The 14,454-nt window shown below is 40.7% G+C and overlaps 1 protein-coding gene across 1 annotated transcript; it reads left to right on the top strand.

The window, feature by feature from the left end:
* The first annotated feature begins 704 nt into the window (after positions 1-704).
* elovl4a (ELOVL fatty acid elongase 4a) lies at positions 705-8,923 on the top strand. The gene is made up of 7 exons (XM_061716372.1): positions 705-912; positions 2,518-2,599; positions 4,120-4,307; positions 4,450-4,530; positions 5,999-6,170; positions 6,612-6,739; positions 6,898-8,923. The coding sequence occupies exons 2-7, from the start codon at positions 2,533-2,535 to the stop codon at positions 7,222-7,224; spliced, it is 963 nt and encodes a 320-aa protein (XP_061572356.1). The 5' UTR covers positions 705-912; positions 2,518-2,532; the 3' UTR covers positions 7,225-8,923.
* Positions 8,924-14,454: the final 5,531 nt, after the last annotated feature.

Here is a 14,454-nt window from a genome sequence, read left to right as displayed (position 1 = left end):
TAACCAGAAGTTTCTGGACACTGGACACAGGAAAAACATATGTTCTAAAGTTTAATCTGCTACATTACAGAAAGCACATTGATCAACTTTGAACTTGACTCTTTTTTTCAGGAATTCTGCAACCGGGTACACTTTATGCACACTGCAGAAACTCAAAATCTTACCAGGAATATTTGTCTTATTTCTAGTTAAAATGTCTCATTGTTAGTCAAAAAAAGCCATTACACTCAAAACAAGAGTCATTACCAGAAAAATAACTTGTTATTTGACAATTTTCACCCGTTTCAAGTAAATTTTCACTTGAAATAAGTAGAAAAATCTGCCAGTGGGACAAGATTTATCTTCTCATTACAAGCAATAAAATCTTGTTCCACTGGCAGATTTTTCTACTTATTTTAAGTGAAAATCTACTTGAAAAAGGTGAAAATTGTTGTTTTTTCCAGTGACAAGTCTTGTTTTAAGTGTAATGAGATTTTTTTGACTAAAAATGAGACATTTTAACTAGAAATAAGACAAATATTCTTGGTAAGATTTTGAATTTTTGCAGTGCAATATTTTAAAGTGAGTTTCCTTAATCTTTGGTTGAAACGGATACTTGTATATGAAACCGTCTCGGGTCGCGCTGAAGCGCGTCACGGCTTTTATTTTGAAAACATGTCCGGACGCTGGTTATATGTGTGCGCGTCTGTCTGGCTCCAGAGAGGCTGAGGTGCAGCAGCCGAGGCTGGTGGTGGTGGGGGCTCCGCGGTCCCTCAACGACTCATTTCTGTCAGAAATATCGGCCCTTTCCGATTACCGACCAGGTGACCAGCTCATATGAAACTCGACCAGCTGATTAGAGGCCAGATCAACCCGCGCATCGCGACCCCCCGGTGAATGCCACAATAAAGGGATCTCTGGAGCCCCGACAAGGTAAGGTTTTAAGCCTAAATTATGGTTCCGCGTTAAATCGACGCAGAGCCTACGCCATAGGGGTACGGGGTACGGTACGCGTCGCCGCGTAACCTACGCCGTAGGCTCTGCGTCGGTGTAACGCGGAACCATAAATCAGCCTTTTTAAACAGCATCCTCATCCACCAGGAGCGGCGGGCGGCGAGCCCAATGGCGATGTGATCCACGCACGCTGCAGCTTCAGATTGCAAGGCCATCTGTTATAGCCTTGCAATCCGTGTATAGTTTTACAGCTTTAAAAAAAAGCACCTGCTCAGGAGAATGTGTAATTTTTAATGATCTAATTGATAATAAGGCATGGATTCACGTGAAATCGTAAGGCCTGACTATGCCGCAGGATTTATATCGAAGGGCTACACAAGCTCTCATTATAAGCACATACACTAAACTTAAAATACAATGAATGAGATGTTGGAGTAATAATGCTCTCATGGTGAGTTTGTAGGGGATGATGGAGCAGCTGCTGCTGCAGCGCTGCTCCATCAGCTCGGGCCGCATGGAGGAGAGGAGGAGGAGGAGGAGGAGGAGGAGGAGGGTTGGTGGGGGAGGGGGGGGATTTTCAAGATCAATAAATCACACTATGCAACTGAATGTGCGCTATTCATCAGTCTATGTGGAGATGGTCCGTTTCTGTGGAGAAGTGCTCCCTCATCTAAAGCCTGAATTATGGTTCCGCGTTAAATCGACGCAAAGCCTACGCCGTAGGGTACGCGGAGACGCGCACCGTACGTTGTGCGTCGCTGCGTTGGTGTAACGCGGAACTATAAATCAGCCGCCAGGTTGGATGTTGGTGTCCACATATCAGCTCTGTATTCACAGCGTTTGTGCCCCACAAAGTCACGATGTTATTTATGAGGGGGGCAGGCTTCCGCTTTTGTTTTTTTTGGGGGGGGCTAAAGTGCCCGAAACCAAGATGAGACATGGCAATTAGTTTCTCTGTTAAGAAGAAAACAGCTGATCCAATTTTTCAATTAAAAATGAATCTACCTAGCTGATATATATTTTGCTGAGACCAACTTGGACAGTTTTCAAAGGATACCCTTGCTGTTTGGTTGGGGGGAGATTTCAACTTCAATCTCAGAATTTCTGACTTTATAAACTTACTTCATCACTCAGAATGTCTGATTTTACAATCTCGTAAAAGTTGCAAGACAAAAACCAAGACATTTAGTGTTCGTCAATCTGTAGTTTTGTAAAAAAATAAATACATTTTAAAAAAGGCCATACAACCTTCATCACAACACAGCATGTGCCTCCTCTGAGGCATTAAAAAAGTACTTTAATGTGCTTATTAAGGTGACCACACAGGAAGAAAGGTAATTTTAATTCTCCCCAAATGTGGTTAAGGTGGTATATGAATCTGCATAGTCAACACACAGCAAAAAGTGGCTCTGTTCAAGATCTAAACAGACCAAGCTCATCTCTGCATTTAGAACTTTCTCCTGGCTAGGTTCTGCTTATTTAATTAGTTTATAGCCTACTTGTTAGTAATGTATTATTTGAAAACTACAGCGAATGACCAATATGTCGGAGGACTCAACTTTCTCATCCTCTGTTTCATTGCAGGTCGCAGCCACAACCATGGAGATTGTCACACATTTGATTAATGACACCATAGAGCTCTACAAATGGACCCTCACTATTGCAGGTATTACACCCACATGATTTGTTGTACCCATGAGTTGGATCTAATTCAGAGGGGGAAAAAAACAAGAACGCTAGTTTTGAGTGTTCAGGTACGTTTTAGCTGCTGTGTTTTAGTAAAATTGGCCTGGTCCGTCCCACAGCACTGTGTGAGTTTCAAAGATTTTTTCCATTTATTTCATTGAAAACGTTCATTTCAGACAGAATATGAACCAAAAATATTTTCAGTTTTGTCTTATTTGATTTATTTCATTCAGTAATATAAATACAAATTTGCATCGCTGGCACAGAACATAAAATGAGCTGGGACAGCAAATCTTTCACCCAATTTGGGTTGTTGCCATTCCTTCTCCCGACACTCGAAAGCCATCGGCCTTGTGAGGATCTGGGGCGGATACGGGGCGGCTAGAGGTCGTAAACCGAAGGTTGGATGAGGTTAACACTTTGAAGTTTTGACTCAGACGTAGGCAGACAGATAGGATAAAGTGTCTGTGTTTTACTTTTTGTGAGATCCAAGAGACAACAAATGGAAAGTATAAAAGAATTTAACCTATGTCACATATTGGGGTTTCTGGGGTTCTGACCGTGACTGTTTTCTGTACTCCTGAATAAATCTCCCAAAGCTTTGCTGAGATGCCACACCGCTTTTTTCTTTACACTTTTATTTTCCATAACAGGAACAATCAGCATGTAAAGCATGTAGACTGCTTTTCCTTAACTGCACCTTTGCAAGGTGCTGAATGCAGTTTTACATTTTTCACAGACGTCTCTGGAAAGGTTCATGGAGGCAGCATATGTTGCTCTAAAATCTCTGTACTTTTCTGCATTAATGCTGAGATAACAGAAGAGGAGATGACCTTTGCCATACCAGAGTCTTCCTTTTGTTATTTAAAACGAGCACTGGCAAGGACACAGATAGACCCTGTACCGTCTCAGACCCTGACTTTTGGACTGGTTCCTGATAACAGGGTCCTTTTCCTCCGAAAAACATCCATAATACTGTAATATTATTATTCAAGGCATCCTTAGCAACATGCAAATCCTCCTCAGACTTTCTTTTTCTTTTCTTTTTTTGAGGCTACTGTGCTTTTATAAATTTCAATGTGTTTTCTCACCAAATCATAATTGCATCATCATGTGTTAAAGTTTTGGAATTCAGAAATGGAAGCGTGATAATAATTGACATTTACAATTAAATTAGGTTATGGAGACCAAACATGAAATATCCTGGGTTCTGCAATAAGATAATGGTCCAAACAAATGCAACAGTCATCTCTTTATGATTTGAGATTGTATATAGTATAGTTAACTTTAATTTTGAGTAGAATGGATGAGGCAGAGAAGCACTGATGGACGAAAACTGTCAAACATCATAGGCTGTAAACTCCACCGCGACGAGAGGAACCACCGTTGAATAAAGTTGACCAGCATGACCTGAAAGCACCTGTTTGTCCTCTTGAAATGAGTGGACTCTGTGTCAGCCATGTGCACGTTAGGAACATGCAGTGTGACATCTGTCCGCAGACAAGCGAGTGGAGAAATGGCCCCTGATGGACAACCCCCTGCCCACGCTGGCCATCAGCTCGTCCTACCTGCTCTTCTTGTGGTTGGGGCCCAAATACATGAAGAACAGAGAGCCCCTCCAGCTCCGCAAAACCCTCATCCTCTACAACTTCAGCATGGTCTTTCTCAACGTCTTCATCTTCAAAGAGGTAGCTATCTGTATCCAAATAACTTATTCAGCTCTTTAACTTGTGTCCACCGACTCTGTGCAAGTCTCACTTATAAACTTTGCTTTAGACAACCTTTACTATTGTTTAATATCTCTTCTTCTTTCCACGTCTTGTGTTTTAGCTGTTCATGGCAGCGCGGGCAGCACGGTACAGTTACATATGCCAATCTGTGGACTATTCAGATGACCCCAACGAAGTCAGGGTGAGTGTTTGGAGCTCAGACGCCTCCCAATCGTCTCTTACAATAAACATTTTCATTCATCTCATTTCATGTGGGTTTTTGTTTTGACTAAATTTTATAGACAGGCCAAGGCCTCTGTCTGCCACAGAATTCTACCGTAGCCAAATTATGTCCTCGTCAGTATTTCACAGAAACTTTACGCTGTGATAACAGAAAGCTAATATACTCCCGGTCATTTAGCCATCGTCAGAAAAAGTACTGAGGGCGGAAAAATACGGAATGTGACCTCCTAAAGTCACTTATGATCTCTCATAAAAGCAGTTATTGTTCCCGGGAGACAAAATACTTGCTTTTTAGGAAGTGATCGAGGACATCTGAAGTGTAATAAAACAACAAACGAAAAGCAAGCAACAGGACAGGAACCGTCCTTGCAAAGATTTTGTCTCCCAGAAACAGACACTTGAAACAATAACTGTCTTCTTTTAATGAAAGTCATGCAAGGTTATGAGAGGCTTCGTTCTCTGTTTAACCACCTCAACACAAGAGGAGTCAAGTTTCACCTTCCCCTCTGTTGCTCCATGACGTAGTTACGTGCACGACACAAAAACGTAGCGCGCTTCAGTCTCAGGTGACGGGCATTAAGCAGATTAGCGCCGGAAAGAGACGCGCGGTCCTGGTCTCCTGTAGGTGCAGCTTCTTATTTTACCCACCAATCTGAAAATGCTGGGGGCGATAATGGGGAAAGGTTAATAAAAGAAATGAACTCAGTGATTCTTATCTTTACTTTCACTGTAATGTCTCTGCTGAAAGTACAGAGAAAATCAAAGTGTTCTGCATCACCCTGATTGTATTTTCAGTGTTCTCTGCAGCCATTTTTCCAGGGCACTTTGGAACGTTGAAAAATGCATGCATGTCCTTGGGAAAGATGTTGACTTGAAGGCAGCGTGCGCTGCTCTAAGACCTCGGTGTACTTTTCTGAATTAATGCCGTCATCACAGACGTGTTGATGAGCTTAGTCAAGGACACGGATCCAGCCCCGGACCGTTAACCCCATACCAGCCCGGCTTTTCCTTCCATGCTAAAAGTCTGGAGCAAAAACGGATGTTGATGAGCATAAAGATGTTCATTTTTGTTCCTTAAACAGTCAGATTTTCATAGAGGCTGCTTTTGTACCAAATGATCATCACAATCACCTGTTTTTAGTTGTTTCACTTGTCTGAAACGACTCCCTCTTTTTCTTTTCACCTTTCTATTTACACTAAATTGTCCCTCTACCAACTTTATGCAAAAAAAGACATATTAATAAATACATTGAAGCTGATACAAATTCTTTTTTATTGCATTTTTCTGTTTTGCAGTTGCAGATTTTAAGTTAGAAATATGAATCCTGTGCATGCATTTCCATTTTTTTATTTTTTATTCTTATGTTGCTTTCTGTTTCTCTCCCGTGTCTTCATGTCCACCTCTCCACGTGTCCTCCTGGAGACAGGTAGCCGGAGCGCTGTGGTGGTATTTCATCTCCAAGGGCATTGAATACCTGGACACTGTGTTTTTCATCTTGAGGAAAAAATTCAACCAGGTTACCTTCCTGCACGTCTACCATCACTGCACCATGTTCACGCTCTGGTGGATTGGCATCAAGTGGGTGGCAGGCGGACAGTGTGAGTAGCTCCTGTCACAGTAAATCTCAACCTTATGCTCTCTAAGATTCTACTTTTTAAGGTGTTGATCTTGAAACTGTTTCGGCCTTTACCTGCATTTCCAAACCAATTCCCAGTCTGTTGTGTGCAACCCCAAAAATGGTGAATTTGTTGACACAGAATCAAGTGAACGATGTGGCCGTAGACTGAATGTAAGCAGTGGATGTAACCACAGTGATGTCACTCACTGGATAATTTAGGCCATAACCATCTTGGTGTTTTTGGAGCCACAATTGACCACATTTAGACGAGATTGTGTTGCAGGAAATATCTGCAACTTGTTTAGACAAAGATATGTATCTCTGAGCCTCAGTATGTTTTTACACAATCAAAACTGTGTTGTATCACTTCAGATAGGTTGAGAAAAGGAGTGTCATTGCTTTTGCTTTCTTCTGTTTGCAGCCTTCTTTGGTGCTCACATGAATGCGCTGATCCACATCTTGATGTATCTATATTACGGCTTGGCCTCTTGTGGACCCAAGATCCAAAAGTACCTGTGGTGGAAGAAGTACTTGACCATCGTCCAGATGGTGAGAAAACAGGCCTATTCCTCATGAAATAAATTGTATGAACACACATATTTAATCTTCCTGAAGGGGTACATTTCTTTTGAAAATACGAAAAAAAAACACAAGACAGTAAAAAAACAACAAAAAAAACAACCTTGTTTGTCTCTTTTGCGTCTCAGATTCAGTTTCACGTCACCATCGGCCACACAGCCTTGTCGCTCTACGTCAACTGTGACTTCCCCCACTGGATGCACTACTCCCTCATCTGCTACGCCATCACCTTCATCATCCTGTTCGGCAATTTCTACTACCAGACCTACCGCCGCCAGCAGCCCACGCGACGTGACGCCTCCGCGTCCTCCAAAGCCAGCAAGGCTCTCTCTAACGGCACTCTGAACGGGCTCAGCAAAGCCGCCAGCGGAGCGGCGCTGATGGCGAGCAAAGAGGAGAAGCCTCACGAGAGCAACGGCAGGAGGAAGAGGAAAGGGCGTGCTAAAAGAGATTAGACGAGGATGAGAAGGACAGGTGAGGTAAGGCCTGAGTTTAGCGTCTAGGATGCTGAAACATGAAAGACTTAACTTGAAGAAGATTTGGATGGATGTGTTCGCTTGAAATGTGTTTCTTTAAGCCATGATCTGAGTTGACATCAATAAAATATGAGGCAGGTTTTTCTGTTAGAAAGAGATTTCAGAGGTCATGCTGAAGATGGCTGGTATCAAAAATAACTCAAAATACAGTAGTTTTATTCTATACAGTTCAAAAAGTGACTTGCAGTGACCAAACCTGAGAAGAGAACAGCTTCTACAAGGCTCTTTGCACATCCTTGGAAAGAGCTGAGTTAAAAACATGACATGCTCTTGTTATAAGCAAATGCTGAATTCATTTTTTTTCTCAATTGCTTGTAGAGATTCAAAAAGGGAAGATCATTAAAACTAACATGTCCTTTAGCCCTCGTCCTTTCCAAGCTTGATGATGAGAGAGACTTTAAATGTACAGCTTCTTTCTACTGTTGCCTCTGAAATTATTTGTGCAGATGAAACTTACCTATTTATTCTTATTTATTTTGGGATAATGTGGACTCTCATTTTTGAGCTGCCACCGTTATCGAACGGTTATAGTCTAAAGAGTGAAAATATATCAACAGGTACAGAAAAAAAAACAGAAAACAACATCTCAGAGCATTTGAGCGTGGGACGAAACTGTTCTACCATTTCTTTCTTTAAGATGTTATTATTATCAAGTTTAGCTCATTTCAGGTCTGATTCGATTTTTTATCAGTTACAACCATAATCCATTTTGTATATCCATATTTGTCATGTGATGAAATGTAATGAATATTATCCTGAGAAATTACAGATCCAGTCATATTCCGTGTTCCCTCGTCAACAAAAAAGCGACTGCAGGTTTGTCTTTGCGGATATTTACCTGTCTTTTTATATTATACCCTCCCTGAACTTGTTGTTTGTCTTAGACTCCGGTGAAAACGAGACCGCTGTGGTATCCTGCATTCCCATCTGTATTTATGGAGAATGCAGAGCCGGCTTACGTGCTCTTTTGGTCATGAAGTACTGCATCTTCACATACTCAGCCAAGCTTTCAGACCTTCATGGCCTGAGTTGTCTTGAATGTAGATCTATCAGATTTGGATCAGAAAAATGTTACTATTTCTGTACAAAATCAGCTGGTGGACGTCTGTAGAGACAGCATATGTCAACACGATCAAGAATACTTTTGTTAAATCAAGAATCAGCTCTAGACCAGTAACATCTTCTTTATATCACCCATCAAATTATGCTTTTTGATGCAATGTATTGATTATTTAATGTTATGTAAAATACCAATTTCAATCTAGTTTAGAGTGCTTGTCTGTGTATTTGTCTTCCTTTTGTGATGTACATATTCTATTGTGATATTTTGTATCCTGCACAGAGTGGATATTTGTATGTCCACAACGCTTCTCTTTTTTCATAGTTTTGATTTTGATTTCTTTTTTTTATGATCATAACTTTAAATTTTTCTCACAATGAAATTAAACTGAATGCCCCAAAATCAACTTCCTGACGTTGTACATCTCACTGCATATCCATCATGTCAGTTAGTTACGTTGCTTTGAAATTCCACCACTAGATGGCGCCAAACCAACATATTTAAAAGAGCGTGACCATAATGAACCATATCGTCACTGTGTTCCTGATGTCGGAAAATAAATGACTTCTTTTCAAGATGAAGAACGGGTTCATGTTTAATTATTGAAGAAACAGTATAAAACCACACTTCTGTGAATAATTGACTTCACTTCACTGTCTTCAGTTTGCCTGGGAGCGTTTTCGATTCCCAATTTGAACAATGATGTTGCTTAGACAGCCTCCTCTTAAAAACATGGGGCTGAACTCACTCCTGAATATCAACTGAGTACTTGTACTTGTACTTTAGGGCCTCCTTACATTGTTTTTGATCTTCCTCTGCAGGCCTATTTATGAAACAAGTGCAGACTCCTATTAAGAAATATTTCTCAAAATATTGCATGATGCATAATATGACCAGCTAGATGTGAATTAGGTCAATTTTGTGCATCAACAGTTTATACTCAAGCAACATTATGTATAGTCTCGTCATGGCAGATTAGGGAACAATGAGGCAGTCACATGTTAAAAGTAAAATGATATATATATAACCAAATGTGAAGTTCTTTAGGGCAGGATATCAAAAGAACGTCCAAAAATAAAGCCAATCACCAGTAGGCAAAAAAAAAAGCTTGGAATAAACAGTAGAACCTTGGAAATGTCACTGAGGATGCGGCAGAGAACAAAGAAAATTCAGGGAGGATATAGTAGAGAGAGTAATGACCAACACGTTGCAACAGAACCGAGGTGTGAAACCCAGACCAGAAACCAAAATGAACACAAAGCCCATACAAGAAACAGTTCAAAGTAAAACAAGAAATAAAGGGAAGGTGTGCAAACTGGAAATCCAAAGGAAAATAATTCACACAAAAACAGAATTGTAAGAAATAAAGATAACCGTGCCAAAGAGGGAAAGGGAAAGGAAAACTATAAAAGCTCCTCAAATTTGCATTACTGCTCAGTGTCTCCTCCCATTTTGATGACTTTAGACAAAGGTTTCCATGGCAACCTCACACAGCAGCTGGCTGAAACCCCTTCCATCCTCCCACAACCCTCCCTACCCAACGACAGATCCCCCTCCTCCAGCCTCTTCTTCCTGAATCAGTGGGGCAAAGCACAGCAGCGCAATAAACTATTAAAGAGGTTTTTACTGCCTGTGTGTGTGTGTGTGTGCATGTGTGCGTCTTTGTCTGTGTGTGTGCACCTGTGTGGGTGGGTGGAGGATTGAGTGGAGGATTTGTGTGTACATGTTTACGTGTGTGTAGCTGTGTGAATAACATATTTCTGCAGAGGTTAAGAGTGGGAAGTACATGATTGCAGAGTATCACTTGGATTATGTTCATCCTATGGTTCATTTCACAGTTTGGTAACTCAAAAATACTCTCAACCTTTTCTTTGGATGCTGCTCCGTGACCTTAAAACTCTCAACTCTTTCCCTGCAGGCTGCTGATGCAAAAACACATGGATACATCAACAAAAAAGAAACATATTCTAGCCACTAAAATGATTTATAATTACATTTGAATCCTAGTTTTTTTTAAATAATATTGAAAGTAATGTAGATAAAGATATTTCATATTGTGTTTTATTTTCTAAAACATAAAAGGAGGAGACAACTGGCTTTGATTAGAAACATTTAAATGTTTTGGCATTCTTGCTTGGTGAAGGATTATATAATGTTGAGCTGTTCAGGAAATCCTTTGCAACTTTTTATAAAACTTTTTTTTATCCTTTTCCAAAATATGTAGATCAGCTACTCTTGATCATATACTGTATCTCCAGAGGTCTCTTTCCTGCAAGGCATGGTTCAGAGGATATACCTCTCATGAATGCAATAAACCTAAACTGTTTGAATGTCTTATATTAGTCAACGTAACTCTGAAACACAGCTCCAAACTGCTCTGATTAATTGGACGACAGGCGTGCAAACTACTGACTCCACTTAGTTTTGCGGAGAAATTAAACTGCGTTTGTCGCTGTGACTGAGATGAACATCAGAGAACATTATGATACATTAATATAAAAAAAACAGCTAATTCCAAGTCGTCTATGTCGTACTATGTATAAGAATAGAGCTACTTGTACATTTAAAAAAAATTGAAAACAAAATTGACTGTATTTTGCTGGTATCATGAAATCTAATGTGGCAAGGTTTTCTCACGGATACTCACTGGTCCCAGTCAAAATCATTAATGGCAGTCATGCTAATGCATTTACAGTTATGCAGGACGGAATAAATGCAACTGCAACATGATTACCCCTGGTAATGTATAAGAGAGATTAAAACAGGGCCCCGCCTGGGATGTCTGCCTACACGTGGTGTCAGTGTGATGATCCGGGATAAGTGTTTGTGATGTGAATGAGGCTGGTGTTATTTTGAGATGGACGTCCATCAGGGCCTCTCTATCTCACTCCCTGTCTTGCAGCCCGTCCTCCTCACTGCTAAGCTCACACAGATAGTGGTGTGGGATGCAGACAACTGAAGAATACAGAAGCATGAAATAACAGCAAACAGTGACAGGATTCAAAATAACTCAACAGATCTAATGCTGTCATATTTAATCTTTCAGGGTTTTAACATCAGTTAAGGGTTGCACTGCATTGAGATCCAGACAATGGATCATCATCCTTGTCTGAAACTGCCTGACAGGCCCTGAAACATTTTGCCTGGTAATTAAAGCGGGATTACAATAGTGAGCATGCAGTGCTTTTTAACAAATCAAGATAGAGTGTTTTAAAAGCCAGCAGTGACAGAAGCAAATGGATTAGACAGCAGGCCAAGAGCAGCGGCCAGTGGAGCCTTGATGGAAGATAAAACCTGTTCCATAAAACTTTCAGAGCAGAGAAAATCCAAGCTTTAAATCCAAGTCCATCCCAGGCTCTTCCACCGTGGTTACACGTAAACAACAATGAACCAAATGACATGCATGGCTTTCCTAAGGAGGTATACAGAATCAGTCAGCGCAGATTTCCAGATTGTTCGTCACATTTGTAAGTCGATTATAATTTGGACCAGTGTAACTCAAAAACAGTGAAGATGCTTTGAGTCTAACAAGCTCAAGCAGAATAAATTGACCAAGCTTCTCCTGTTTCCTGACTCTTGCAACACAAAACTCAGACAAACGCTTCGAATGAAATGAATCTCTTCAAGAGTTCCAAGTGAATTTACCATTTTATCCCCTATGATAACATTAAGCAAAGCTGTGTCTCTTTTTCAAAACACTTAACAGTCTGACTCCTGGGTGTGAAATCATTTTATGCATAGAAATAAGTAAGGATGAAAGAGAAGAAAAACAAAACAGCAGCCAAAAAGGAGTAGAAACTGCCAAGTTTCTGAAAACTGGAGTGCATAACGACAGATTTAAAATAGAAACACCCACGACTGAAGTGTAGCGTTACCCTTAAACTCATTAATGTATGACCTAAATTAATCTTTTAATAAGCAATGTCTTTACTTTTTGGACATTCTTTTAACATCTGAATGACCACTTGTACAGACAGGGTGCTATATTGACTGTAAACTTTGAATTGTGCATATAAAAAGGTGCTAGTCATAAAAGATAGAAGATTATACTTCCTGTGCTGAAAATTGAAACTATATTGACAAGTAGCTTTTCTTTAAAAATTTTCACAAAGGTCTCCATTCTATCAATAGCTGACCAAACAGCAGCCCCACCAGTCCCATTTTCCGTGCACCATTTCCACACATTCAAGGTCAGATCAAATGACTGAGTGGATAAAGTGAGTTTGGAGCAGCAAGTGCTTGCATCCATCCAATCAGTGTGGAGCGGGTGCAGACATGCAGGGAGACAGCAGGACAGACGGGGTTCTTCCAATGAGAGCAGCCTGCTGCATGGCTGCATGCAGCCCCGGCCCTCCCAGCCATGATGTAATGTCATGAATATTGAAACAGGTTGGTGTCGGGAGGCGCTCGACTCAGCATCTCCTCTTCCTCTCCATCACTGCCATTTCCCAGCACTCGACAAAACACCCAGAAACAGGTAAGAAATGCATTTGTGCGATCGTTATTTTCACATAGAGCTTCGTTTTCCTACAGCCAGTTGTCTTGTTTTAGCTGAAAGGAAGTAAAACGTGAAAGCAAGGGGGAATTTAGGGAATTTGCTCTGTGTCAGTTCACCAAGGTGGTTGATTTACTGTCGCTGCTTTTAGTTGTTTACATGCAGATGATTGTGTTCAATCGCTTCAATTAGTCTGGAGTTTGGTTTTTCTTCTTGTTCTTCTTTAGACTAATGTATCTCGGTGCGGACTGAAATATTATTCGACGGATTGACAGAAGTCGATCGCGCTTTTAAAGCCAAAGCAACAAAGAAATGACGGCGGAACCAACATTTAAAAAGGTTTAAAAAGTCGTTTCGATCGGTATCTTCAAACACTTGTGTAGCTCCACCAATTCGAGGGCTTACTGAGTCATCCTGCATGTGGGATGTGGCGAATGAGATGATGGCTGACATGCAGGAAGCGGCTCTGCTTCCCCACTCTGCATGTGGCTCATTTCATATCCAGGGGCTTTGTTTGCGCCGGAGCGATGGGATCAGATCAGGGATCAGACCAGGGATCAGATCAGGGATCAGATCAGGGGCCACATGGCACCGTCTGTTTGTCAGTCCAACAAACAGCGTTGTTTAATTGGCCGGCTGCTGCTTCAGGACCATTACATCCCTCTCCCTATCTCACGCCCTTCTGAGCGCACATGACGCAAACATGGATCAGATAATTACCGGAGTTGCAGCTGATGTCACACAAAGGCATCACCACCGGTCAAGATGATGCCCCACTGTCTCCTGCACCTGCAGGGGCCTGACCCAGTTAGGGCTGTGTGAAGTTCACAAGTATGCTCATTCCTCACCTAGGTGAACTATTATTTATATGGAGGAAGCAGGAACTGTCCTACCTTAAACTTGTGAATTGAATGAATAAATGAATGCAGTTTATTCAATCATGACAACACAAAAACAACACAACACCAAAAAAACATTGTGCACAGCATTGTCATTTCACACAAAACCAATAATCATGTGTTGAACAATGACTGAAAAGGCATAGGCAGAAGCAAACTGCTTATAAAAGCCTATCCTATATTACCAACTTTCTTTTTTTGGCTACCACCCTCCAGAAAACCAAAGAGACAATAGAAAAGTAAAGAAACAACAGAAAAGCAAAGACACAACAGAAAAGCAAAGAAACAACAAAAGGCAAAGAAACAACAGAAAAGCAAAGAAACATTAACAGATAGTCAATCGCACTTATAAGCTTCAAAAATAGCTTTACAAACCATTTTCTTAAAAACCAAAAGAGAATGACATGTTTTTAAATTTATGTTGGCATCATTACAGAATTTAACTCCAATAATGGAGACACATCTCCTTTTCATACCTTTTTTTTAGCTTTTTGTACAGTAAAATTGCAGACACCTCTAAGATTATACAGAGTCTCCTGAATTGAAAAACACCTCTGTATTGAGTCAGGGAGCATTTTTGATTTTGCTCTGAACATAATTTGCATGATTTTATAATAGAACAAATCATAAAATTTAATAACATGAGAATTTAGAAAAATTGGCTCTGTGTGAGCGTAGTAATCAGCCTTATTGAT

Source organism: Cololabis saira, chromosome 3, assembly GCF_033807715.1.
Source record: "Cololabis saira isolate AMF1-May2022 chromosome 3, fColSai1.1, whole genome shotgun sequence".
In the NCBI taxonomy this organism is placed as follows: Eukaryota; Metazoa; Chordata; class Actinopteri; order Beloniformes; family Belonidae; genus Cololabis; species Cololabis saira.
The sequence above is the reverse complement of the archived record's forward strand: the minus strand, read 5'-3'. Positions and strand labels throughout refer to the sequence as shown.

Excerpts from the sequence above, each read along its gene's own strand:
- elovl4a (XM_061716372.1), top strand. The coding sequence starts at position 2,533 with ATGGAGATTGTCACACATTTGATTAATGACACCATAGAGCTCTACAAA. Across the intron at positions 4,531-5,998 it reads ATGACCCCAACGAAGTCAGG|GTAGCCGGAGCGCTGTGGTG; the intron begins GTGAGTGTTTGG and ends TCCTGGAGACAG. Across the intron at positions 6,171-6,611 it reads GTGGGTGGCAGGCGGACAGT|CCTTCTTTGGTGCTCACATG; the intron begins GTGAGTAGCTCC and ends TTCTGTTTGCAG.